We start from the raw sequence: 26,487 nt of genomic DNA on the forward strand, positions 1-26,487 counted from the left end.
AAAAAAAAAAAGTCGCAAAGTCCTATTTGGCGAAAGGAAGAGATGCGCAACGCCGGCCGAAAATGCTGTTGAGTCTCTCTACACCTGATTCATGCTATGTCCTGAAGAAAATCAAGGCTGGCGAACGTGGATGAGATATAAAATATTCCCGCTCCGAGTAGTCCATACAAGTCGAACAAGCCCCTACTACCATGGAGAAATATATACCGAGGATCTAAAACCTAATTATTACCCTGTACCAGTCGTGACAGAATTATTTGGTCTGCCCCAGCCCGAGTTGCGCCACTCTCGGCGCTGGCCATTCTCAGGATTTTTAGGTTGATTATCAGCTTGCTCATACTGGCCCGCGTAAGGTGGTTTCCCATTCTCAGGTTGGCGCCAATTCTGTGGCGGAGCTCCTTGGGCTGCCGTAAAAGGAATTGTTGGCTCTTGAATAGGACGTACACTGCTCTCCTGCTGCCATGCAGCAGGATCTGTAGCGACTCTAGTAGCCATGGGCCGCTTGCCGGTCTCTTGCTGTCTAACAAATTCGTTGCTATCATATTGCCTAGTGAGTCCACCTGCAGACCTAGTTTCAATACGCTTGAGGATCTCCTTAGTTGTGATATCGCCATTGTTCATGAACAAAGTTGAATCACCCAGAATGTCCATGATTTCAGCGGGAACCTGGTATCATACGTTAGTACGAGGGAAAATACGAGGGGAAATATACAAAGGGCTTTCTACATACCATGCACATCTCTTCGTTGAATTGTATCAACTCTTCGACACAAGCCACCGCGGTCATAGGCTCGTCTGAGAAACTCGGGCTCTTTTCGTTCGTATAAAGTACGTTCGGGGCGATTACACGGGCAAGGTTGTGTACGTCCATCCTCGATCCAGTATCTTCATCGACCTGGTGGAAAGTAGCCACCCATTTCAAGAAGTTGAAGAGGACTTCTAATGTATCTCGGTGGATCTGTGGAAGCAGGCAGCACGTCAGATGCAGACAATGTCGCCTTTTATCGGTATCTTTAATCTTAGTTGCGGCTATCCAAACTTTGTAAAGTTTCTGTGTCATCAAGGGTTCTGGTAGTTCACGGAGATATCGTTTAAGAAGTGCTGCGAGTTGATGCGGAGTCTCATCATTCCACCGGATGGCATCGCAACCATCTCTGTCAACGGCATTCACCTGTTCGGTGAGCTTCTTAATATTGCCATTCTTACGGAAGACACCTTCGACTGACAGATCCTTATTCTTCAGAGCGGTAATTGTGTCCTCGATAATGGCTGGTATCCGTAGAGCACCCGGTCCCACGCCATCTGTAGAGTCGGCGCCATCGCGCTCGATGATTAATTCTAATGGAACCCCAAAGACACCCTTCTTCTTTACTGCCTTGCGGGTATCGTTTTTGCCGAATGCCTTGCCGAATTTATTCCAGAATGTCGGTGCCTTTCTTGCCTCGATGAGGCTAAGCAATTCCTCAAGTGAAAACTCTGGCTCGAGCATGGGTTGCATTGTAAGGACTGCTACATGTCGAACGATAAAATACTCAAGGCCAGATAGTTCCGAGAAGAACTTCCTCCCGTCTCTCTGAGGCAACCGATCTCCTGGTAAACCCTGGTCGTCTCGTCCTGGGGAAAGACTTCTCTCGTTACTAGTACCGTAAGAACCCTCAGTTGTGGCGGATCGGAAGAGCTCTTGGCGCGATGCTCTATACGCGCTAGGCTGCTGCTCCCGAGCCTGTTCGGCTGCGACGATTCGAGGAATATCATCCAGAGTCAGCGCATCCTGGTGTCCGAAATATTGTTTTGTTGTGTCGCCTTCGCCTTGTTCTCCATCTTCCTCGATCTGCATTACCTTATTCTGTGAGCCCATTTCCGCGCCGGCAGATCCAGGGCGAATACTGCGTGCTTCAGGCCCATCCATAATCCTTGACGTCCGGGCTTTCCTAAGGCTTGAGGACAGATGCTTATCGAGACGCGTACTCCTAAGTCTACGCACATCATTGAGAGTATTCTCATAAGACGACTCTCTCTGATGCCGCTCCCGCTCGCCACCAGAGGATTTAGACCGAGAATCTGATCTAAGTATCGCAGGACTACCGTCCGTAGACACACGTCCTTCAGGAGAATCTTGACCGTTAAGGCTTGGATCTTCTGAAGACTGAGGAAGAGCGCCGCTAGTTCGAAGTATCTCCAGCAGCCTGGCTAGGGCGACTTTCAAAAGGAATATGTACTGCTGAAGCTTCGTTATCCGTTCCAAAGGTTGACCATGCCCGTCAGCCGGATTTTCGCAATTTGAACAAAGAATATTCAGGTCTCGGTGTAGATGAGCCTGGACCAAGTTCTTGCCTAGTATTTTGCCGCACCGCACGCATGTTACGCAAAATAGATGCCATCTCTTATCCCCGCTCAAAGCGCATTCGTCCTCGATGGGCTTGCGGCACAAGGTACAGTGATCCGAGTCATTAGCAGAGAGTCTCGACATACCTAATGTGATCTGCAAGGACTCGTCATCGGTTTTGATCGTTTCGAGCATACTGAGATCTTCGAGGAACTGAAATAGTGCTTCTGGAGAGCGGTGCTCCTTTTCGACCCTAAGCGTTCCTTGGAGGCAAATCCTGATTAGGAGCTTCAGGTAATGAGCTAGGCCCGTCACGAGAGACAGTAGCTCTTGGGTAACGCCCAATTTCCGCCCAGTAGTCTCTTGCATTTTGGACAGTAATGAAAAGAAGGCTACAATCTTCTTACAGAGAAGTTTTGATTCTCTCGCGTAGGATAAGTCTAGAATTTTCTTTTAGCATCTCTGTTCAGTTATAAGCGTAGTGTTTCATACCAGTCATCTCTAATTGCTTGATAGTCTGATCAAGTCTGTCTGCAGATCGGAACAGGATGTCTACATGTACGATGAACTTTTTGGCGACGAAGACTCCGTCCATGTATGCACCGTTGCTGACATGAAGAAGCATGTCCGAAATACATGCGGCTGAGGATTCTTCGAATGCTGACAAAACGCTCCAAATTCGATAAACCTTGTTCTCCATGTCTTCTTCTTCCTGTCGGACAAGCTCACGGCCCTCGGGGCCCACAGGTTCGGGACGGGGCTCAGCAGGTTCTTGGGGAGCTGTTAGACGGACGTTCCAAAACTTGTGGATCATATAGCACTCTGGATGCCAGTGCTGATTTTGCCCGTTACGGTATATCTCGACAAACTGCTTGAGAATAGCGGTTTGGCAGCCATTGCATCGCTGAGCAAATTGCGTCGAGTAATGGTAATGGCAATACACATTCCCATCATGTTCGTAATAGCTATCCTGGGCCCCAAAGACTGTCGAGCAGAGTGAACAGGTGAAGTGGTCAACATGGTATTTGCGGTCGAGGGCGGTAATATAAGAACCGCGCAAAGCGCCGCCACATTGGTAGCATAGAAGACCAAGTCGTCGAAAGTAATCTGTCTCGCAAAGTGGATATTGGCCGCCGGTTTCTTCGTCGTCCGCAGGGAAAAACTTAGAGGCCACAATCTGACCGCAGTCCTGTATTTTGTCAGACACAGAATATATCACGTAGGGGTAATCAAAGCTCTTACACGACATCTGAAGCAGTCGAGATGGTACGTGCCTTCTAAGGCCCGCACAAATTGACCGGTTAAAGATTCACCACACTTGGCACAGATACGAAGCTGCCCACTTGCTGTTCTTCCGCCTCGTCCTCGAGATCGGTTGCGCTCACCGCTCTGTCTCGGGTCGCCTTGAGCACTAAGGGACGGTGAGCCAGGCGGTAGGCTAGGCGGAGGGAAGGCTCCGTTTGAAAAGGATGGACTCGGCGTCATATTTGGCCGGTCATGGTCAAGCTGGTAGCTGTTCTCGTTGGGCAGCGGCGATGGTTGCCTGTGAATCCGGTCGCCAGCCAGACCGCCTTCGTAGTCGGGGCCCATCATGGCGACCAAAATGAGGTTCTACCTCAGCCTAGCTGTTTAAAATGGAAAGCAGTCGGAATGGAGTTCGGCGCCGAACTAATTCAAGGACAAGACGAAGCGGCGATTGTACGATTGCGGTAGCGTTGTCCAACGTCAGACATTGGCATCAGACGGCGAACTTTGTCGTCCTCCAACAGGATGTGCGACTGGATGCGGATGCGGATGCGGATGCGGATGCAGGAAACGGAAAACAATTATTCGGCGTGGAACAAGTGAGATACGGATTTGGCGACGAAGGAAAATATCGGGATCCGGCCAATATCTAGTGGTGAACGAGTGTGGCAGTGAAGTTACCGTAGCTGACGGCTGGTTAAGGCAAGTAGCGGGTATTTTTTTTTGTCGATGCGACGTAGTCAGAACGGAATTGGGGTTTGCGGTGGGAAAATGGCGGATACTTTGGTTGGTTTGGCGGTAGGAAAAGTTGATGATTAATTTGGGCGTGTGAATAGAAAGCTGGGTAACGGCAACGAAGGCTTTGGCTAGGCGGCGTCTACTTGTCGAGGATATCGAGAAGGTCGATGGTATCGAAACATGCGTTGGCAGAGAAAACGATCGTGGAGGATACGATAGCACGGCATGAAGTATGTAACGCCGTAATCAGCTTTTCAGCGGAAAGGCAGGGAGGTGGGAGGGACTGTTCGTTGCCGGCGAGATCAACCTTCGAAGGCGGAGCTAGGAGCGGGAGCTGCAGCAGAAGGGGGGAACAAGACCGGGGTCAGTGGGAATCTAAATGCAAGACAAAGGGATAATGTTTTTCAACGCATAGGTAGCGTGAGTAGGTGAGAGTAGGGGTAAAGGTAAGATCAATTCAGATCAATCCAATAGCGAAAGGAGGTCCCTTCTGCTGTTTAGACTTCCCGTTGTTAGGATGCTTGAGGGGCTAGGAGTCTAGGAGTCGAGTCCGAGGATAGGTACCTATGTAGGTAGGTAGAAGCTTAGAGGTAGGTAGGTTATGTAGGTGGAAGAATAATGACCGAAAAGAAAAAAAAACAATTGATAACCCGTTCGAGGTTGCGACACACAAGACGGGTATCAGTACGACCAGCGGTTGCTATGAGTTTTTGAAAGAAAAGCTAAATAACTTGGTAAATTATGGCTCGCCCCTAGTATTCTTCCTTATAACTTAGGTACCTTTAGAGGTATGTAGGTAGTTAACCCAAGCTGAGTCTAGGAGACTTGACTCCTACTAAAGATTGTAAAGAAAGCTGGAGAGTTAGCAGGTCTGTAGGTCTGCAGGTCTGCAGGTTAGGAGGCGCAGGATAATGGACCTGAATGGATCACCTGCAATCTAATTGATAGCCTTTAGCGCCTGTCTTAGCTCTTGTCCTAAGCTCTCGTCCAGTCAGGCCAGTGCTTCAGATACCCCACAACCCACCAACATTTACAAGTGAGAAGTACCTAGGTACCTCTACAGGTATGTAACTCAGGTACCTGGTAATCCGTACCTAGGCAAAGGTTATGTGCCAGATGTAATCATAATAGGGTCTATCACGTGATTTAGGTCCGATTAAGATGGACCTCCAGCTTCAGCCTTCAGAACAGTATCAGAACAGTATTATTTATGTGTTTGCTCCTCCCAAGTTTGCTACTCAAGAGCAAATGTAGGTAGTTTAAGCTATGAATACCTAAATCAAGCATAGGTAATGATCCATTAAAGTAAAGAATTTTTCATGGGCTAGAAAGAATCATTAACTAACTTACCTAAACTTACGTTAACTACCTAAGGTAGTCATTTAGAAATATGAATTGTAGTGCATAAGCCAACCAATTTTAATCCATTTTTAGTTACTCACTACATATATTTCAATGAGATATGTATTCTCAACTACGGTAAACATCGTCTAGTTAGCTTATTAACCATAATTACGGTTCTCATCCAATCACATCATATGAAGTAAAGGTCAAATAATTCATTCAACACTCATACTTTCACCGCTTCGGTGTTCTTTGGTTAGGCCACTTCACCTATCCGCTGGAATGCCACCTGAGCGCTCAACAAATATGGTCGCGGTAGTATAAATGGTATAAATGGAGCAACAGGCAGCTGTGGAAATCTTGATCCATATCGGCGCTCCAAGCAGAGCAGCCGATGATGTTTGGTATCGATCTCTCGCCTCTTCCTATATAAATTTCCAGCCGGCCGCCAGTATCGATTTCCTCAACCAAGGATGCTCAACTGTGGATATAGACGATGGGCAGGGGACCCAAGAAGCCCCTATACCAGCCTTCACCACTGGCACACAATCAAGTGAGCCATTTGGTCCGTATAGGTCACCACAAGCCTCATTTAATAGCGTCATTGACAATGCCGGGTCACCACGCGTCTTTGCGCGACGGATATTGGAGGATGACCCTCCGAGTACCAATGATGAAACCACAATGCCAATAACACAGTCGCCATGGCAGACACCGTCCAGCGAAGTGCAAGATTCATACGTAGGAAACCCTATCCACATCTCTACCTTCACCTCTCCTACGAGAATCTTAGAGCATTACCTGCAACGGTTTGATTCTCCATCATCATCTCAAAAAACCACATCTCAACGAAGCGGCATCGACATCCCCCCCAGTAGCTCCCAGAGGTCAATTATTCCTCGCTCTGAAGATAATCCAATTCCCCTTTTAGCCCCTTATACGCCATCAGTAATACCCTGCACACCTCCGTGCGATCCTCGTTCTAGCTTAGGAGGATTAGTTGAGACAAAACCTACAGAGGCATACCACACAAGATTTACCCAAGATGAGGTATCCAGTGACAATATTGTCGAGGAGACTATCTTGATACGATCCTCAGACATCTCATCCACAACTAGAGCGGACTCGGAACCCCCACCAGCCAAGCGGCACCAGCCAGATACTCTCGACAAAGACCCGCGGGCCCTCCTAAGAGCCGCAAGCGACATTGGCCCAAGGGTATCTTCCAGCCAGAAGTCGTTCTTAAGAGTAACCTTCCTAAGCGACCACGGGTACACATACGACAGCCTGGAACTCCGCGCGCCAGAACCTCCTATCTCAGTGACGCAGGTCGACCCGCAAAGCTTCATCACGCCAGGCCTCGAAAGCCTAGCCCGGGATCTAGATATTCCGAAGCGATACAGGCCAAAAGAAAGCAAACGAGACCTGCGGCCTTCCGAACGCGGGTACTGGCTCGTAGATTGTTCGGCTTGGGATCCGCAGCTCAAACGCGATGCTTGGGCGTACCTTGCAAACTACGTCGGGACTGGCGTTGCGGGATGGGGCGTCTCGTGTAGGAGGGACAGGGAATTTCAGTCTCTCCGGGTTTACTGCTGGGGCTTGGTAACGGCGCATATCTACTTGCTATTATATCTAGCCAGTCAGCGGAAGATTCTGTATACTGGCAGCTCTTGGATTGATGGCGAGGGCATCCCAGTTATTGTCATGCAAACGAGAGAATAATACTAATAAGCGTATCTTGTCTATGATAAAGGTTGGGAATTAAGAATTAAAGGTATTACAAGCATTTACGGGGTTTGGCGTATGGAATAGGATATCACTGGGATATATTTAGTGAGAATTATAATTTTAATTGCCAATACTTTTCGCAGCACATGTTTTTGCTTAATACTAATACAGCTCTACCACTATTACCATCACTAGCATGGGATCTCCGAGCGGTTCTCATTAGTTAGGAAATGGGGATGAATATTGCGAGACAAACGGACTATCTACAAGTACAAGCCGTGTCAAACAAGGAGTCACGGTTAAGCCACTGCATCGTCCCGAAATGAATGTAACGAATTCTTGCGTCGCCACAAGAAAGAATGAGAATCATTGGACGGGCCGGCCAATCTCCCAATCGTCTTTCCTCATAACCATGAAGGAGCCACTGATTCTAGGGCTCATAGCCACCTAGTTTATGTACTAGTAATAGACGGGAAAAGGAGCCTAGATCATGCAGGTGGCGCCGGTGGCGTGGCTGAACGACGTGGAGGGGTCGGCTTGCGATGCAGAACCGCCTCAACTTCCTTCTCGTACTCGTCTCTGGCTGCCTTCCCAAGGTCGTCATACGCCTATAGTCTAGTTAGTCTTCGTAATAATCAAAATAGAGACACAAGGCAGTCTTACGTGGCGTTCCACATCCGGCAATTTGATCCACTCTTTTCCGATTTCCCTGGCAGCCTCAGCGAAGGGGCGCGTCGCGAAGTCTCCGGAAGCCCATCGTGCCTTTGTGAAAAGACTGAATGGAGTAATGGGTCTCTTAGGGACACGCGGGTCGTGAATGGTTTTCAGGTTTGCCACGGGGTAGTTATACTTCCTCTTCAGGAGTTGGCGAGCCCGGTTGGCAGCAACCGTCTGATCAGGAGTATGGGTCTCTACCCAAGCCTTATAGGCAGCTGCATTGTTGAGTTTGTTTTGCGCGGCAGTATCGGTAAGACGCTAATAATGATTAGGGTATTGGTCATAGCTATAATTAGTATCATGGTAAATTACTAACCTGATGCTCCGAGGCTGGAAGACTTCTGTAACTCTGAGCTAACCCTAACATCCGATCTCGAAGATCTTCTGCGCTCGTAACTTTATCCTTAGTTTGCTCAGCTACATATACAGTCCATGGGCTGTCGGCAAGAAGCTTTGGTTCGTTAAATAGTGCCGTCTTCTTGAGCTGTCTTCTCTCAAGGATGGCCTTCTTCGCTGGTGACAATGGCTTCTTTTGCTTTCGTGCTCCCTTGCCCTTAGCTTTTGACTTGGGGGCCGCCTTCTTCTTGGTGGTTTTGGCCTTGGTAGTTGTTGCCTTCTGCTTGGTTCTTCCTTTAGTAGCTGCTGCTTTGGTAGTACCTTTGGTGGCCTTGGTGGCCTTGGTGGCCTTGGTGACCTTGGTAGCCTCAGTAGCCTTGGTGGCTTTAGGCTTAGAGGCTTTGGTGGTGGCCTTAGTAGTAATGGAAGCCTTTGGTTGTCCTGCAGTCGCAAAGCCTTGGACGAAGCCGCGACTGTATCTACTAGTATGAGTAATGGGCCATGAAACCGCAATGCGGCGGGGTGCCGTAGTAGCAGATGTAGAGACTACCCGCTTAATCGCGGCACGTCCTATAGACGACAGCATGGCAGGCAATTGAGGTTTGTTGTTGAAATTTTCACGTGGAATTGGACGGATTAGAAAAAGTAGGAATAATTTGCAGGTGGGACTAGAGGGGCACCTGGCTGTGTTGAGGACGGAATTGAGAGTCGCAATCCGGACCCATGTTTATTCCACACGCGACAAATTGAGACAAATTAATGCAGCTACCTAACTTGTGCTTGAGCTTTTCTGTTGTGTGATGTGCTATCTGCTATCTAGCCGACCCACTTGCAACCTAGCTCTCCACACCTAGGTAAAATTACAAGCTAGGTACCTATCTAGCGAACGTGGTGGCGTCATGCAAGGTAAAAAGTCGGATGTTTGAGCCACATATATTCGGTTAGGTACCTAGGTACAGTCATGGTGGATTCCAATTTGTACTTCGTACAAGTTACTCTTCAGCCACTTTAGCCACATATTGATTTTTTATACGGCCGAAATTTGGAACGTTCTTTCAGCTAAAAATATACCGAACTACCTAAATTAACTGGCTGCAGGTGAATACCTCAAATATCTTCTTCATTCATCCGTTACCTCCTCCACATTAGAACACACCCAACGACCAAATTAATCTGCTAGTATAGCTAAGGCACGAGAAATATTCGAGCTTCAATTCATTAGGTGATCTTTCTATTAAGTCTGGTCGTCTAACTGGAAGCTTCCTTCGAGTCCCTCTGGTAGCTCTCACCATTGTAGTGCGACCGAGCCGTACTATATATAAAAAACCATGGCTCGGCTCAGAGACTCACGCTCACCAACTCCAGCAGGAAGCCAGCAACCCTCCAGAAAACATCGTAGAGATGACGATAGAAAGGATCGAGATCGATTTCGGGATCGGGATCGCCGAGACTACGGGCGCGACCTAAGACGCCGGAGTCGCTCTCGGAGCCCACACGATGTGAGACGCCGTGGATCTAGCAGATCTAGCCATGTTCACTTTACTAACAATTATTTGGTACAGCGTCGTAATCGCGACCGGGACCGCGACCGGGATAGAGACCATGACTTCCGCCGCCGTGACCGTTCCGTAGACCGTCGAGGTGATGACTATTATCGAGGTGGAAGGGACCGCAGGCGGTCGCGTGATCGCCTCGTAGATAGGGAGAGGGACCGCTCCACCGAGCCTCGCCGGCGCAGAAGCCGCGACCGTGATGGTGACAGAGATCTCCGAAGCAGGCGAGACGAATCCCGTGATCGAGTCAGAGGACGACGCGAAGGTACTGCTGACTCTCATCCGCGCAGTAGGCGAGGTGATAGCCGCGAGCGAGGCCCAGCGCCCAGCGATGCCGCCAAGGCGAAGCCATCAGATGTATGTTTTATAAACTCGTTGTATTATACCACGGATACTAACACATATTTACAGGTAGAATCGAAACCAAAGCCTGCTCCCGCCCAGTCTGATACCGATAAAAAGGCTGAACGCCTCGCCAAGTTGGCAGCATGGAAGAAGAAGCAGGAGGAGAAGGAGAAACAGAAAGAACCGACTCCAGGTGGAACTCGGAAGCTTCTTGCTGAGATGGACGAAAAGGCTAACACTGTACCCTCGAATACAACACCTGTAGGAGCTTCTCCGACGCCAATATCGCCTGCTGACACGCAGGTCCCTTCGCCAGCAACCCCATATGCTGGTAAATTTGATCCCAAGGCTATCGCTAAAAAGTCGGCTCCTAAAACGCACCCTCCAAGTGCCGCGCCTAAACTAGGTGCCGTTGCCGGTCAGCCGCCATCCATAAGCCTCAGTTCAACCGCACAGGTCTCAAGTGGTGAGTGCTTACACCGGTGTGTCTCCTGTCGGGTTGCTAATAATATTACTGAAGTGTCTGCTCTTCCGCAAAGCAGGGCTAAAACGAGTGGCTTCGGTTTCCACAAGCAAAATGCGGAAACCGAGAAAGTTGCTCAAAAGCGGAAGTTGATACTGGATGAAGAAGAGACATCAGACAGAAAACTTGCTAAGCTACCCTCCCTGCCCCTCGACGACGTAGATGATACACCCTATGAAAATCAGGACGAAGAGGATGACGATGACACTGTTCCTTTCGCCGGGGATGAAGAGGAAGAGGCAGCCGCAGCCCGAGCAGCTCAGGAGAGACGAGAGGAGCGTATCGCGCAAGAGAATGCGCAGCAGACGACGGAAATGCAAGTTGATCAAGGCGAGGAAGAAACCACCCCAGAAACGAATGGTATCACTCAGACTACCCAGCCAGATGATGCCATGGAAGTTGATGAGGATGATGTTGATCCTCTAGACGCCTTCATGAATGATCTTGAGACCAAACCTGCTACTAAACCACGTCCCAAAGCAAGCCTCAACCAGAGTAAAGATTTGCAAGAGCCGGAAGCGTATTTCAGCGACGATGAGTATGACTACCGGAATGAGAATGTGGATCCCGATTCGTTCTTGGCCATCGCGGCGAAAGCTCGCAAGAAGAAAGACATCCCATCTGTTGACTACAGCAAGCTTGACCTACAACCTGTTCGAAAAAATTTCTGGGTTGAACCATCTGAGTTATCAGAGATGACCGATGCCGAATTAGCAGACCTGCGCATTGAACTGGACGGGATCAAGGTATCTGGTAAGGACGTGCCGAAGCCTGTCCAAAAGTGGTCTCAATGTGCTCTGTCGCGGAAAACACTCGATATTGTTGACAGCTTAGGATACGAAAAGCCCACGCCGATTCAGATGCAAGCGTTTCCTACAATCATGTCCGGTCGAGACGTCATTGGCGTTGCGAAGACCGGATCGGGAAAAACTCTAGCTTTCTTATTACCTATGTTCAGGCATATCAAGGATCAGCGACCTCTGAAGGAGAGCGAAGGTCCTATTGGCTTGATTATGACTCCTACGCGTGAGTTAGCTACCCAAATCTACCGAGACTGCAAACCATTCCTCAAATCAATGAACCTTCGCGGAGTCTGTGCATACGGTGGCGCGCCTATCAAAGATCACATCGCCGAGTTGAAGAGAGGCGCAGAAATTGTGGTTTGCACCCCAGGTCGTATGATTGATCTGCTAGCAGCGAATCAAGGTCGCGTGACTAACCTAAAGAGGGTTACGTATGTCGTCCTTGACGAGGCAGACAGAATGTTTGATATGGGCTTCGAACCCCAGGTAATGAAGATCTTCGCGAATATGCGGCCAGACCGCCAGACAATTCTCTTCTCGGCCACCATGCCTCGTATCATGGATGCGCTGGCTAAGAAGGTTCTAAACAATCCTGTAGAAATCACTGTAGGAGGGAAGAGCGTTGTCGCCCCTGAAATCACACAAGTTGTTGAGATTCGAGAAGAAAATACCAAATTCGTCCGCCTGCTTGAGCTCTTGGGCGAGCTTTACGACAGGGACGAGGATGCTCGAGCGCTAATATTCGTGGAACGCCAGGAGAAGGCAGACGACTTACTAAAGGAACTATTGCGCAAAGGTTACCCTTGCATGTCAATTCATGGTGGGAAGGATCAAATAGACAGGGACTCGACCATTATAGATTTCAAAGCTGGGGTTATTCCGGTTCTCATCGCGACGTCCGTGGCAGCCCGTGGTCTTGATGTTAAGCAACTGAAACTGGTCGTCAATTACGACGCCCCGAACCATCTCGAAGACTATGTGCACCGTGCTGGCCGTACCGGGCGTGCTGGTAACAAAGGAACAGCAGTCACTTTTATAACAAGAGACCAAGAAAACTGCGCGCCAGGAATCGCGAAGGCCCTGGAGCAAAGTGGACAGGAGGTGCCGCCGGAACTGGATGAGATGCGTAAAGCATTTAGGGATAAAGTCAAGTCTGGTAAAGCCAAAGATCAATCTGGCTTCGGCGGCAAAGGACTAGAGAGGCTTGATCAGGAGAGAGAAGCAGCCCGGCTCAGAGAGCGAAAATCCCATCGGACAGAAGGCGAGGAGGAGGAGGAAAAGAAAGAGGACAAGAATGGCGAGGACAAGAAGGGCGATAAGGCTCTGTCGGCCATTCAGACGGCCTCTTCGGGTATTATCTCTCGCGATGCTGCTGCTCCGAAGATTGATCTCGAACCGAAATTTACTATACACAAGAGGGAAGATGCTGCACCGTCCGCAAGCGCTAGCAATCCCTTGGACAAGGTGTCTTCTGCGATCAATGCCATTAATGCTCGTTTAGGTCGTGCGGGCCAGCTAAGACCGGGCCAACCAATCGACAACAAAGGCCCAGACGCAGGTGCATTCCACGCAACTCTCGAAATCAACGATTTCCCACAGAAGGCCCGTTGGGCCGTCACCAATAGAACTAACGTCGCCAAAATTCTCGAGGCGACTGGAACGTCTATCACCAACAAAGGAACATTTTATCGACCTGGGCAAGAGGTACCGCCTGACGGTGAACCTAAGCTTTACATACTAGTAGAAGGTGATACTGAGTTAATGGTGGCTAACGCCATGGCCGAGCTCACCCGCTTACTCAAGGAGGGTACCATCGCCGCCGCCGATGCGGACAATAGGGCCCCTATTGGTGGTAGATACACCGTCACTTAGGGCCGTAGTGCTCAGGTGTCTTTGTCTTAAGGACAAGTTAATGGATAGTAAGGCAGAGAAAGTTTCGTGAGCTAGTAGGACGAGCGTGCTCTATGTACGAGAGGATTTTATTTGGCGTTTGGCAGGTTGAGGAACAAGGCAGACAGACATACACAGTTCAAATCGAATGAAGAGTCGCTAAGTAATGCTTTGAATTAAAATGGATCAATATGTTCGCGCCTTACTTATTATGTAGCTACCACCTAACTTAGTTATGAGTTCTCGCGTTCGCTGCCTCGTCGGCGTCCCGTTGCCTTATCTCATTGTTACTAAGCTCCTGGAGCGTATCATTGCGTGTCTGCTTCTTCTGTGCTGCCAACTGCGTGCCCAACTTTCCCGTAGACTTGGAGGCCGTAGCATTTGCCCTTGCCTATAAATGATAGTTTAGAATAGACGGTATAAATAGACGGTATAAATAGACGGTATAAATAGACGGTATAAATAGACGGTATAAATAGACGGTATAAATAGACGGTATAAATAGACGGCATGACTAAATTTGCGAGGTAGGTGAGATAGGAGACGTTACCTCTGCAGCTTCGGCAGCTCGTTTCCGAGCCTCCTCCGCGTTGCTATTGTCTTGTGGCTTTTGAGAGTTTCCGCCCAACGTCCGAGGCGGACCGCCGACCGAAGCCGGGACGGACGAGCGTTCTGGTTGAGGCGGGGCGGAACCGAGGACACGGCCGGGCTGAGAGAAGTTGTCACTTTCCGACTTGCCGCAGATATTTCCCATCTTTTTTTTATTTTATTTTTTTTATAGAGGCTAGAGGTGGGGATAACCGGACCCAGTAAGGTTCTCTAAACTTAACCTGATCTGTTGCGGGAATGTTTTGCTAAGGTGCGTAATCTAGTAGATGAAACTGGGGTTTTACGTTGCTAGGCGGTCTGTTTGCTATGCGGTAGTGCGATTGATGAATCAAATGAGGCTCAAGAGATCTGTAATGCAAGAGTTGAGTTTAGGTAAGCTGCTTAAGGTAGATTTACATACATTACATACATACGCACTGACACATGCACATGTGCGGCTGGCTTCTTACCGAAACGAGCTTTAGGACCCTGAAAGCTGAGGTGGGGTTAGAGGGGGAACGTATATCTACATGATTTATACAGAATCAGTATTGGGTATTCAGACGAGTGTGGTCGTAATTTTGTAAGTACTGTGTAGGTACTCGCATGTTCTCAGCCTCCCATTTTAACTTCTGCTTTTGAGCATGTGCCCGGTACGGGGAGGGACCCACCATGGTACAAGAACCTTGATGGCCACTTGTCACTGTACGCACAGAAGTTTAGCCCCACATAAGCATTTTCTAACAAATCCATGGCCATTCATTGGTGCAAATCAACGTCAGCGCCAAAAAGCACAGTCGAATCCTGCGCCCGGACCAAGCATCACCAATACATACACAATGCATAAAGAAAGAGGCACAAGCGTAGATCTTTGTTTGCGATTCGAATGGGATGGACGACGAAGGGGGTTGCAGGAGGTTGACATTTATTACATGTAGCAGGGAATTAGTGGTTTTAAAGGTTTATTGTTACTGCACCTTGCTTGGTGTCTCTTGACTAAAAAGAAAAAGAAAAAAACTGTTGCGCAGTTACATCTGCAAGTACCGCAACTTTGTCACAACCCCCGACCATCAAGGTTCTCAACCCTCGACCTGAATTCTACCCATTTGCCCACACCACCCTTTCTACCTCTTAACTTTTTCACCTTCTTTTATGAACGAGACGAAGAGCCTCAATTCGTAATATTCCGTGCGGCCGGTGCCGATCTATCCTAATCCTAATCCTAGATCTCAAGACTCACGAGCCGTTGGCGCACTGGCCAATACTGATCTCATACCGAAGACATCAAGTTCCTCTAACAACTTCTTCACCTAGTCCACAAAAGTTACCGACTTAGAATTTCCTTTTTCCTTTCCCGTAACGGGTCATGTTTAGTCGGAACATCCACCATGACTATGTATGGAGGGATGGACGACTCAGTCGATCCCAATGATGCAACTTATGGCCTCCCTCCTCTTACATCGTCACCCTCAATAGAGAGACTCGCTAATGCTCTCACACCTAACTCTCATAACTTCGACAACGCATTTTCCTTTGGTCCGTCATCTTCTTTTGATACCATTGAACCCTCGTCACTAGATCTCCACCATACATCTCACGATGATACTTGCCTAGACAAGTGCGTAGGCACCTTAAACCCTCATGGGATACACCGGAATGCCTTTGGCCCGTCTTTTCCTCCTAGGAACCGGTTCACCATCTCGGCTTTTACATACCCTTATCATCTATCCGAGAACAATGTCTTCCAACAGACGATGCAACAATTCAACCACTTATATCCGGATCCTTTCCCGGATATGGGCCTGAAGTATGGCCTAAATCACGACATCAGGCCAGGGCATCATGGCTCATTTAGTGAGTCACTCCTCGGGAACAACTTCAATGCTACAGACTTAGGGCTTCCGCAGTGCCCTGTTCCTGACGATTGCGCTTCCGTGAATTGTAGCAAATTTTCATGCTCGAGCGACTGTTGTTCCACTCAAGTCTGCCAAGAGGAGGAATGCTCTGGAGATGGTACGCCTTGTGACGACCTGCACTGCTTGGACAGCACTACACAGGCCATCGACGAAATGTGGACTCTCGGCCAAGGCTGGCATAATCCTATACCGTCAGACCTAACCTTGCCTCCACATAACCCGCCTTGTAATCACACTAACACCGAGCATGATGTTGCCATTACCCTGCGGGACTTAAGGGCGCCAGGTGCTTTAAACCCTTCGCAGCAGCAGCAGCATGACTTCGACCAGTTCGAACGCCGTTTCCTTGATGCAACTGAGCATCAACTGGACCCTTCCCAACAACTCTCCTTACCTGTCCACCTTCACCCAAGCCTCTCGTGTACCCCTGAGATAGATTCAATACCGACTCCGTCGAACGAACCTTTTAATGAGGCCGAAGGCACGACTCAACTTGCTTGCCAGTGGATAATATCTCCTGGAGGAGAGGGCCAAGAGATTTGCGGTCATGTTTGCAAGGATAGCTATTCTCTCCATGAGCACTTGTGTAGTGACCACATTTCGTTGCTGACAAGCAAGACGAAATATCTCTGTCTCTGGAACGGCTGTCCCCGTCGTGGTGACCAAGTATTCGCCTCTCGTAACAAACTACGGCGTCATCTTGCAACCCACACAGCTTGTAAGACTATTTCACCCAGTTCTCAAGAACGATACTAACAATGGACAAGACAAACCGCATAAATGCGCAATATGTGGCGAGGGCTTCTCAGCGCAACAAGCTCTTGACCAACACGTTAGAACACACACAGGCGAGACGCCGTATAAGTGCGACTTTGAAGGATGTGGCAAGTCTTTCAAGCAGAAGAGTGCTCTTAGTACGTATACGTACCCAGCCGTTTCGTATCCTACTAAACAGCAGACTAACCTGAGGTAGCTATGCATAAGCGTACTCATACCGGCGAGAAGCCATTGGAATGCGACATATGCGGCAAGTGCTTCTGCGAATCCTCTAACCTCTCGAAACACCGGAAGACACATAATCCGGATTACAAGTTCAAATGCGATGAGCCTGGCTGCACAAGTCAGTTCATCCGAATCGACCAGTTACGGAGACACCAGGCCAGACATGAAAGACCGAAGAAGAAACAGAAGACTCGAATAGCGGCGGGACCAGCTTTATCGCCTATGTCACCAGAAACACCGCGTGACACCGTCCTGGAGCAGCAGGTTTCTATTCAAGCTTAGGGGCCTTGGATATATCCTCGTTTTACGTTTACTTAGAAACGAGATATGAATCAAAAAGCGAACTACATATTGGAAGGCTCTTGGCCAGGGGGAACGATATCATTGGGTTTATAGCATTTGAAAGATTTAGGAGTACGTGGCCCTAAGCGGACAGGATTATAAGCGGTAAATTTTGGGGCACCATACATGATGTACATAAGAGCGTTGAAAAGCGGGAGCGGCAGCGATTCAATTTACGATTCAATTTATCAAATCTAGCGTCTTGTTAAACAAAGTACCGAATTCTAATCTCGTATAAACTAACGTAGTAAATCTCATAGACATGGTGACTTGGGGGCCTAAGTACACTAACATCTACATATTATTTCTTATTGTGTTGTGAAGGTTTGATCCGCACTTGTAATGTAAGGTCAGCCGATCTTGTACGTGGAGTTTGGTTGTCTAGTCGGTTATCATGAGGTGACTGTTCGATTTCACTGACATGGTCACCAAGGTGCTTACCTACTATACTACCTAATTTACTATGCTTAGAATAATTCGACGTTTCAAGAGAACGAGGACTGTCTTGCAATAAAATGTCTTCGTCACTACATACTTACATTCATATGTATAGTTATCTCATATCTGGAAAGGCCTTGCTGGAGCTGCGTACCTATATAAGTATCATACGGTAAAACGGTATTTTCTTGATGCTACATGACAGGCAACCTCGCCAACCCGCCTCTTTTATCTTCCTTGGCGTAGACGTTTTATAACTTCTCTCGACAACATCTACTCGTAAGCGCTAGAGAACAAGTAGCGAACTAAGCCTGGAAGTCTGTAAAACGTCTGAGAAACGAGTCCTAGCATCGGTTAAACAACATATCCCTTGCGTTGAGTTAGATATAGGTTGTCCTCGAAGCTGCTGTAAGTGACTTTGTTGGTTTAAGTTGAAAGGACGAATCGTGTTAGGCTTGCTGCTGGTTACTGACACTCATGGTGTCTTTAGATAAATTAATGGACTTCTAATTGTAAAATTTGTAAAGAGCTGTTTTCAAATCCCGCTGCTGGATAAGCGTAGCCTATGGGTATAGATGCTGATGCTCGGGTAAACGCTCATATATATGTATGTACCTACGTAAGTGAGAAATTTGGAGAGTCTAGGGTTTAGATGCTATAAGGGGGTAATAGGGATTGAATATTAGCCCTCTAGTTATAGGAATATTCTCTATTACTATAGGTCATAGGTCTCCTAGAAATGTATAGATTAGCGAATGGAGGTAGGAGCTAGTATATATCTGCTTAGATCTACGAAACAGTTGGCGGGACTAGATGGTCTAGAAAATTAGATTATCGCATGCCGATGCTGGTATAGGTGAATGTAACGTCTTGGACTGATTTTTACTTTTACTAGTTATTTGTTAAATCTATCATAGTAATGCAGCTTAATATAGGGGGAGCCAACGTCGGTTTTCGATTAATATAGCAGGTAGTCACTTATATTTGAGACGTTGGCGAATCACAGAATCACATATACGCAGTAAGCCGCGAAAACTTGTTCAGCGCCCGAAGGCAAGTCTTTTTGCATTGGGCAGCGACATTGACTGCAAAGTGTGACCTCGTAAACACCTATGAACCGAAAAAGCCGTGTGATGCCATGCAAATATCAGGATTCCTTTTTTTGGAATGACCACGACGCCCGTCTACTACCTCAAAAAGCGTCCACGTTCCCCTTTCCTATAACCGAACCTATTCGTCTAAGCAGCCTATGGATACCCGTCATGTTAGCTCGATGGCCTCAGTTGAATAGAACGATATCCTCGTAGCTATTTTGTGCACAGCTAGATTCGGGGGGGGCTCAGCGTACCTTGACAGCGTACTTTCGCTGGGGGAAATGCGAGGCTCGCTTGCGTGTCTTCTCGAGGGTCTTGGACTTCTCTTCGGGCGACAGTCGGCGGCGGATGGCACGGGTCTGCTTAGGTCGGAGGTCCAGAGGGAGGTACTTCTTGTTCTTGTAGAACAGGCGTAGCTGTGATCGTTGCTTAAGGTTCACGACTGTGAGGACACGGGCGATAGACTTTCGGAGATCGTGGCTAGAGAGAAGGGTGCATTGTTAGTGATGAAAATCCTATGCACAGTTGCCTTTTTTTTCTTCACTCGTGACTACCGCGGGGAGGCTCGAAATGGTGTAAACATACATCTTGTTGAGCTTGCTACCGCTGGAAACGACCTGCTGGATGCGGAGCTGGCCGAGCTCGGTCTTGAGCTCTCCGAGAGTCTTCAATAAGTCCTCCTTGCTCTTGTTCCAGAGCTGACCCGTCTTGACCTTAGAAGTCGACTAAAACGAAGAATTAGCGATTAGCGGCGATAATTCGATATTTTGACGCGTGCGGCGGTCGCATTGATTGATCGGTCGACTTACCATCTTGAATGGCTGGATGTGTTAGTAACGAGGTGAGGTCGGGTCTCCGGTAAACTTTTCTTGAGGTTGTCTTGAAATTTCCGCCTAGAGAATTTGGTAGACTGCTAAAAGAATTGATTTGGTCGCAGTAGGGTTGTGGGCTGAAAAGTTTGGTCAGGTGACTGATAATCTAAAAAGTCCCGCTTTTGTGCAGCTAGACGAGCGCTACCTAGTCCCATGAGTACGTACTTCACTAGCCACACCACCTTGAATGCACAGCCATACAAGGTACATAGATTATGTATCTAATACCTAGTACGAAAGCCTCGAACATCACGACCTTTTACTAAAGCCATTATCATCATCAACGTACCACTTACACAAGCGCTCCCCGCGTCCATTAATTTTACGACTTATACGAATCCTCTATCAGCGTTACCTAGGGCTACTCGTTTGTTGTTAGATGTAGTAATACCAGTGCCTGGCTTTCAGCAACGTATCCTACATTACGAATTGCTTACATGGGACGTCTACATTAAAGAGGCAGTCTCTGCGTAATTTCTCCCACACATTCTGCTTCGGGGATGACTAGTACCTCTAGAACTCGACCTTGATATCCAATTTTCATAATCCAACTTCAGCTATGGCAGCGCCGACAGGGAACCAGGGCTGGGCTCAGTTGCGCCAACAAGCTCGAAGCTTAGAGTCCCAGGTACTACACATACCAAATATGCGCAAAGTCAAGGCAATACTGACCTCACAACTCATAGACGGAGACGCTGTTTCATACGTACTCGCAATTCTCTACCGTCCCTAATATCCCGGCGAAGCCGACTAAGGAGGAACGAGAGACGGAAGCAAAACTAGAGGAGATACTCGATAAGGTAGAACTACGCCATCTAACTTGCCTGCCGAACATTGGGCTATGCAGACCTTAACTAACTGCTATCTAAAGAGGGACAATGTCGTCAACCAACTTACGCGTCTCCTAGACTCCGAAGCGAGCCTTACATCCTCCGCCCTCAAGCAGAACAATCTCTCCCTACTCCGCGAGAAGCTCGCCGAGCACAGACGGGATCTAGGACGGTTACGGTCCGGCTTACAGGAAGCACGGAACCGCGCGAACCTACTCTCAAACGTCCGCGATGACATCCAGACGTACCGAGCGAACAACCCCGAAGCCGCCGAGGCCGAGTACATGTTAGACGAGCGCAACCGCATCGACAACAGCCACAACATGGTCGACAGCGTGCTTAGCCAAGCCTACGCCACCAACGAGAACTTCCTCGTGCAGCGGGAAACCCTCGCCAGCATCAACCGGAGGATCACTATGGCCGCGAGCCAAGTCCCTGGCTTAAACACCCTGATTGGCAAGATCTCGGCGCGGAAGCGGCGAGATAGCTTTATCATGGGCGGATTTATCGCGTTCTGCTTCGTGATCTTTTGGTTTTTATTGTAGGCGGTAGTGGCGGTAGTAGCGGTAATGAAGATGGGCGGCTTTGTCTTTTTGGACTAGGGTGGGAATACCTTGGCTTTTCTAGTTGGCATTATTTCCTGCAAGGCGTTCCGGCTATTCAAAGGGGACGAAAGTATGCTGTATACTATACTATGAAAGGGGAAAAGATATGCCAGAGAATTGGTCATAGAAAGCCTATCAAATGGATAGCGGTAACTAATACGACCAGCTCGCACCGTCGTGATCTAACATAGAACAATCAAGGGGAACTTTTAGCGTGGAGCTGTTTGCCTTGTAAATTGAGGAGCGGGTATCATTTTTGATCATGGCACGTAATAATTAATACATGACCTGTTAAGTTTTCTTCGAGCTCTTTGCCTCATCTAGAAGTCGCTGGACGCCCTTGACTAATCCCTCTCGTTCGTGATCCTCGCTAGGACCACTGCCTGCCCATCGTATCCTACATTCGCCGTCGAGGAGGTATACGTAACCGACACTGCTATTTAGAAGACCAGTGTTCTCGCGAATCTCATCATTCAGCCCCTTCCGCACAATGAAGTACCGGTCCCAATTCGGCTCGCCAATCCGCCGTCTGATTCCGCCCATAAACAGCTTAATCAACCAGGCCTTCATGGAGTTGTCCTCGTAGTTAATCCAGACTCGCTGGACCGCGTCCTTGTTCTGCTCCAGCACCGTCTCCAGCTCGGGATTGGCTTCCTTGGACACGAACGAGTTGATCTGGTTCTCGGCCCACACGCTGCTGAATACGCTGACGACGGAGATCTTGTCCTGCAGCGTGGGCGTCGTGTCGCGGGGCTTGCGGTCGCTCTTTAGTAGGGTTCGCCCGAATAGGTTCGGGAAGAAGAGAGATAGGTCACTTTTGAAGGGTCGCGGCGGGGCGAAAAATGTCTTGCCCTTGTGGAAGCGCAGGTTGCCCCAGTCGCGGTAGTACGGGCGCGACATCTTGCTCATCCTGTGGGTAGCGGGGGATGTTAGTTAGCTACCCCGCCAAAGCATTGTGGACAATTAAGGGGGGGGGGGATATGTGTGCCATACAGTTCGTCGCGCCGCTTTAGATGCTTGTCGTAGTTTACGAGGTCATCGCGGCGTTGTTTTAATGTCCGGTTGTCTATGCCCGTGTTCTCGCCCGGTTTTGGTGGCTGCGGCATGCCTATCGGCCGGTTCAGCGGCTTCGGCGTGAACTCTTCGACCCGCTTGCCGTACGACCTCGGCGCATCTTCTAACGGAGAAGGAGGTATAACCTTGGCCGGGGCCGGCGAGGCCGGTGTCTCCGTTTTGGCCGGTTTATTACTCGCGGCGGGCTTTACAGCCTTCGTAGTAGCAGGAGCTTGCTCCGCCAGCAAGCGGTACGAGGTACTAAATGCTCTTGATTGGCAGAGCAGGCATAGGAGCCTCGGCCTACGGGCAAGCAACATGATTCGAGGAGATATAAAGCTACTAATAATACATTTCAATTAGATGGTTGGGAGCTGAGGCTGAGCGGGTGCTGCCGTTAGCATCACGCACTTCGAATTCCAACGTTTGTAAAATTTCACCAAGGCCGAAACTAAAAGATTAAAAAAGATTACCTAAGTGACATTAGGTACCTATCAAGTGGCATTATCGCTCACATATCAAGGTTGGCGGCACGCCTGCAGGAACGCGACCTATGTAGTGGATCCAATGACTTAGATGACATGGTCATCCAATTGTAGTGGGGTAAGGGTATAAAGCCTTGAAAGCGGCCGTGCTACCGTGGCGGGCTGGACGGCCACAATCGGCTTCCCCAGATTCCGGAAAGCAACGGCACAATGTGGGGGAATTGGAAGTCGTCGGTTCAAGCCCATAACGTTTTGAAAGGGCGGGAAGGTCAGCATCGTTACCTAGCTTAGTCTCTCCCCTCTTACCTTCCTCTTCTTCCATGAGCCGAGCTTCCCATGTATTAGTTGCGTCTCGTTTCGTTTCGTTTCGTTTTTAGATATCCAAAATGTAATCTTCCTAATTCAACTATATACCCATCTATACAATGTTTCTTCACCGTAGTTCTCACGCAATTCGCCATCAATGGCGACTGTGCCGGGGTCTAAATCGCACACCCGAGTTCCAAGTCCGCGCGGCCCTAATAAGAAGTTTTCATGCGAGCAGGAATCTACAGGTCGTGAAGCCCGTCCTCCTTGCTGATATTGGCGAAGGTGAGTATTTATTCATATCAGACCGTTATCTCCCCCCATCTTCGTGTTGGTACTTACACCACGTATAGGCATTGTGGAGTGCGAAATCATACAATGGTTTGTCGAACCCAACGCCCGAGTCGAGGAGTTCTCACCCCTGTGCGAGGTCCAGAGCGATAAAGCCTCGGTCGAGATCACAAGTCGCTTCTCGGGCGTTGTGAAGAAGCTATACTACGAGGCCGGCGAAATGGCGAAAGTAGGCAAACCATTCGTGGATATTGATATACAAGGCGGCGCGAGTCAGGAAGCCTTAGACGCTCTTACCACCCCTGAGCCCCCAAAAGAAGGAGCCTCGGAGCCGTTAAACAAGGAATCATTAAGCAAACCTCCTCAGAGCCAAGATACTATAGATAAGGCAGTCGAGCCCAAGTCCCAGCCACCTCCAGTAAAGAAGGGGAAGTATGCATCTCTAGCAACTCCAGCGGTTCGACATCGGTTAAAGGAACTAAATATTGATATAATGGAAGTTGAGGGAACAGGGAAAGATGGTAGAGTTCTAAAAGAAGATATCTATAAATTTGTTGAAAAGAGAGATTCCCCTACGCAGCCATCTCAACCAACAAGTTTATTCCCGGGAATACCCCCGGAGACGGAGAAACAAACCGAGACCGCTATACAACTAACGAATACGCAACAACAAATGTTTAAAACTATGACTCGGTCTTTAGCCATACCGCACTTCCTCTACGCGGACGAGATCGACTTCTCTCAGCTAGTTGAGTTACGCCGGCGGCTCAACAAGGTTGTATCGGAATCAGCAACCGACGGTCAGTTATCGAAATTAACCTACTTACCTTTTATTGTAAAAGCGGTCTCTATAGCGTTACATCAGTATCCCATACTAAATGCCCGCGTCGACGTGGACCCCGAGACCTCAAAACCGAGGCTGGTTCACCGCAGTCAGCACAATATCGGCGTCGCTATGGATACCCCCTCGGGGCTTATAGTTCCCGTAATCAAGAATGCTGGAGCGAAGAGCATCCTCTCCATAGCTGCAGAGTTATCACGTCTGCAATCGCTAGCTGCTGCTGGCAAGCTTTCGCCGCAGGACTTGAGCGGAGGCACTATTACCGTTTCCAACATAGGCAACATCGGCGGTACATATGTCTCCCCGGTCATCGTGGAGAAGGAAGTGGCAATTCTGGGCGTGGGACGCATGCGAACCGTCCCGGCCTTCGATGACCAGGACAATGTCGTCAAGAAGCAGGTCTGCAACTTCAGCTGGTGCGCCGATCATCGTGTCGTGGACGGCGCAACGATGGCGCGAGCCGCTGAGGTCGTGCGTAAGATCGTAGAGGAGCCAGATATTATGGTTCTGCATCTGCGATAGCATAAGCATGGAATTTCTTCTTGATGCCCAAACCAAAGACGGACACCGCGAGGGTGGAATAGACGGGACGCTACCCGCGTATCTATAAGGTGAACCAGTGTTAGGCGCGGCGGGCTCTAGGATATGATATGATAGTTTTTTGGAAGATGATATGTCATATACGATAGCCGGAGATCATAGTCGCAAGGCCAATCACTCCATATATAGCATATAGCATACTTATTCCCCCCCTAACCATAGATATAGTATTTCCGGATTTGATCCTCCTGTTTTCGATAGCCTTATTGCTTTTCTCCCCCCCTTCCCCCCCTTCCCCCCCTTCCCCCAGTACTAGTTGATGTGCATTCATGCATGCATGCATTCATGGACGTAGTCGTCACGCGTAAAGCTACCTACTACAGAGCGAGAGCCATCGGGTTTTATAACTCTTGGCGCTTAGGTATCGCGTATCACCGTGTGAGGTAGGAGATTTTATTCAGAGCCATCGCGTCCCACGCTCTCGATATCGGGTTCACGTGGATCTCTTTCCTTTGTCCGGACTAGACCCCGTCGAATAGGAGGACTGTTTTTTTTTTTGCTTCGAGGGCTATCACGCGAGAGAAACAGCCACGTACAACAGCCGTTCGATGCACGGGGCTGGAAGCGGAAAGCGATGATGATGATGATGATGATGCTGATGCTGATGCTGATGCCCGGCAAGTGTCAAAGTCAAGCGTTTTCTTTTCGAGTCCCGAACGCTGAATGAAGCCTACAACCAACCGCTCTACGCATATCTTAACGGAAGCTAACCTAGGTACTTATCACACGCGCCTAGTTCGAAAGCGGCCGTGGTTAGGGCGGCGCAGGGTTTCCGACGATCCCATCTTCTCTTCGCCTGTCCATGTCTTGTTGTGAATTATCCTGCATACTAGCTACCTATGTAGCTAGTTACATACATACATACATACATACATACATACATACATACATACATACATACATACATACATACATACATACATACATGAAGCTAACTGGTTGCCTTGCCGTGGCATGGACGTATATGAGGTAGATATGGATATGTACCATGTATGTATGCAGACCAGATAGATGCCCGCATGCCCGCATGCCCGCCCGCCAGTTTGCATCTCTGGGCGGATCTTGGCACTATGTAGGTGCGATAGCCTTGCCCGTTTCTAAGCAAGCAAGACAGCAAGACAGCAAGACAGCGGTGGCGTAGGTAACACCGCGACGCAACGCAGCGCAGCGCAGCGTATGTATGTATGTAGATGCCCGCGCATCTCTGGGTACGCTCCAGAAGGATGGCGATACGAGATGTGTCGACATAACTACAACATCAAGGGGGAACTATCCTAAGAATCAATATTCCACCCAGTCCCGACACCTTCCTTATAAGGTCGATCCCGCCCATTTACATCTACAGTGTAGGTAGATCTATTCACCCCAAAAGCACAGTTCACAGTTCAAGCGGGTCCTGCAGCCGCCCCCATACGTGACCCCCATACCCCCATACGACGTATGGCATACGACGTATGGCATACGCGATATGATGAATATACCATTGCTCTATAATCCAATTGTGTCATTTGTATGAATATCCCAAGACTCCTATACAACAGCTCACGCTGCTTGCATTATGCAGTTTACTCGAAAGGGGCATCCCCTCAGCCAAAATGCCTCTAATTGCGCCAAAGTGAAAGCAAGAAACCAACTCCTAAACTCGCTTGAATGGATGACGCTAATCTCAACCACTC

The 26,487-nt window shown here is 48.8% G+C and overlaps 10 protein-coding genes across 10 annotated transcripts; 5 read left to right on the forward strand and 5 right to left on the reverse strand.

Annotated features, from left to right (window-relative positions):
* Positions 1–228: 228 nt before the first annotated feature.
* F4817DRAFT_357210 (RhoGAP-domain-containing protein) lies at positions 229–3,811 on the reverse strand (the record flags this gene model as incomplete). Its single annotated transcript, XM_049305888.1, has 4 exons — positions 229–666; positions 731–2,766; positions 2,819–3,515; positions 3,569–3,811. The coding sequence occupies 4 exons, from the start codon at positions 3,809–3,811 to the stop codon at positions 229–231; spliced, it is 3,414 nt and encodes a 1,137-aa protein (XP_049161543.1).
* Positions 3,812–5,674: 1,863 nt separating this feature from the next.
* F4817DRAFT_330195 (uncharacterized protein) lies at positions 5,675–7,484 on the forward strand. Its single transcript, XM_049302362.1, has one exon. It carries the CDS (start codon positions 5,987–5,989, stop codon positions 7,373–7,375), a length of 1,389 nt encoding a protein of 462 aa, XP_049161544.1. The 5' UTR covers positions 5,675–5,986; the 3' UTR covers positions 7,376–7,484.
* Positions 7,485–9,213, reverse strand: F4817DRAFT_330196 (uncharacterized protein). Its single transcript, XM_049302363.1, has 3 exons — positions 8,415–9,213; positions 8,045–8,356; positions 7,485–7,989 (listed from the first exon to the last, which is right to left on the reverse strand). Exons 1-3 carry the CDS (start codon positions 9,018–9,020, stop codon positions 7,870–7,872), a joined length of 1,038 nt encoding a protein of 345 aa, XP_049161545.1. The 5' UTR covers positions 9,021–9,213; the 3' UTR covers positions 7,485–7,869.
* A 292-nt stretch (positions 9,214–9,505) lies between these two features.
* F4817DRAFT_330198 (P-loop containing nucleoside triphosphate hydrolase protein) lies at positions 9,506–13,715 on the forward strand. Its single transcript, XM_049302364.1, has 4 exons — positions 9,506–9,933; positions 9,997–10,344; positions 10,399–10,798; positions 10,853–13,715. Exons 1-4 carry the CDS (start codon positions 9,763–9,765, stop codon positions 13,528–13,530), a joined length of 3,597 nt encoding a protein of 1,198 aa, XP_049161546.1. The 5' UTR covers positions 9,506–9,762; the 3' UTR covers positions 13,531–13,715.
* Positions 13,657–14,478, reverse strand: F4817DRAFT_15914 (uncharacterized protein). Its single transcript, XM_049298071.1, has 2 exons — positions 14,099–14,478; positions 13,657–13,939 (listed from the first exon to the last, which is right to left on the reverse strand). Exons 1-2 carry the CDS (start codon positions 14,300–14,302, stop codon positions 13,778–13,780), a joined length of 366 nt encoding a protein of 121 aa, XP_049161547.1. The 5' UTR covers positions 14,303–14,478; the 3' UTR covers positions 13,657–13,777.
* A 1,046-nt stretch (positions 14,479–15,524) lies between these two features.
* On the forward strand, positions 15,525–17,336 carry F4817DRAFT_357213 (uncharacterized protein; the record flags this gene model as incomplete). The annotated part of the gene is made up of 3 exons (XM_049305889.1): positions 15,525–16,770; positions 16,820–16,966; positions 17,026–17,336. 3 exons carry the CDS (start codon positions 15,525–15,527, stop codon positions 17,334–17,336), a joined length of 1,704 nt encoding a protein of 567 aa, XP_049161548.1.
* Positions 17,337–18,728: 1,392 nt separating this feature from the next.
* On the reverse strand, positions 18,729–19,860 carry F4817DRAFT_330205 (60S ribosomal protein L35). The gene is made up of 4 exons (XM_049302365.1): positions 19,738–19,860; positions 19,514–19,653; positions 19,183–19,408; positions 18,729–19,081 (listed from the first exon to the last, which is right to left on the reverse strand). Exons 1-4 carry the CDS (start codon positions 19,738–19,740, stop codon positions 19,073–19,075), a joined length of 378 nt encoding a protein of 125 aa, XP_049161549.1. The 5' UTR covers positions 19,741–19,860; the 3' UTR covers positions 18,729–19,072.
* A 159-nt stretch (positions 19,861–20,019) lies between these two features.
* On the forward strand, positions 20,020–21,460 carry F4817DRAFT_330206 (V-snare-domain-containing protein). The gene is made up of 3 exons (XM_049302366.1): positions 20,020–20,428; positions 20,487–20,600; positions 20,672–21,460. Exons 1-3 carry the CDS (start codon positions 20,360–20,362, stop codon positions 21,173–21,175), a joined length of 687 nt encoding a protein of 228 aa, XP_049161550.1. The 5' UTR covers positions 20,020–20,359; the 3' UTR covers positions 21,176–21,460.
* Positions 21,461–22,918, reverse strand: F4817DRAFT_330207 (ATP10 protein-domain-containing protein). The gene is made up of 2 exons (XM_049302367.1): positions 22,229–22,918; positions 21,461–22,145 (listed from the first exon to the last, which is right to left on the reverse strand). The coding sequence occupies exons 1-2, from the start codon at positions 22,606–22,608 to the stop codon at positions 21,527–21,529; spliced, it is 999 nt and encodes a 332-aa protein (XP_049161551.1). The 5' UTR covers positions 22,609–22,918; the 3' UTR covers positions 21,461–21,526.
* A 118-nt stretch (positions 22,919–23,036) lies between these two features.
* F4817DRAFT_330210 (2-oxoacid dehydrogenases acyltransferase-domain-containing protein) lies at positions 23,037–25,029 on the forward strand. Its single transcript, XM_049302368.1, has 2 exons — positions 23,037–23,364; positions 23,433–25,029. Exons 1-2 carry the CDS (start codon positions 23,199–23,201, stop codon positions 24,731–24,733), a joined length of 1,467 nt encoding a protein of 488 aa, XP_049161552.1. The 5' UTR covers positions 23,037–23,198; the 3' UTR covers positions 24,734–25,029.
* Positions 25,030–26,487: the final 1,458 nt, after the last annotated feature.

Source organism: Daldinia loculata, assembly GCF_022478755.1.
Source record: "Daldinia loculata strain CBS 113971 unplaced genomic scaffold F4817scaffold_10, whole genome shotgun sequence".
Taxonomy (NCBI): Eukaryota; Fungi; Ascomycota; class Sordariomycetes; order Xylariales; family Hypoxylaceae; genus Daldinia; species Daldinia loculata.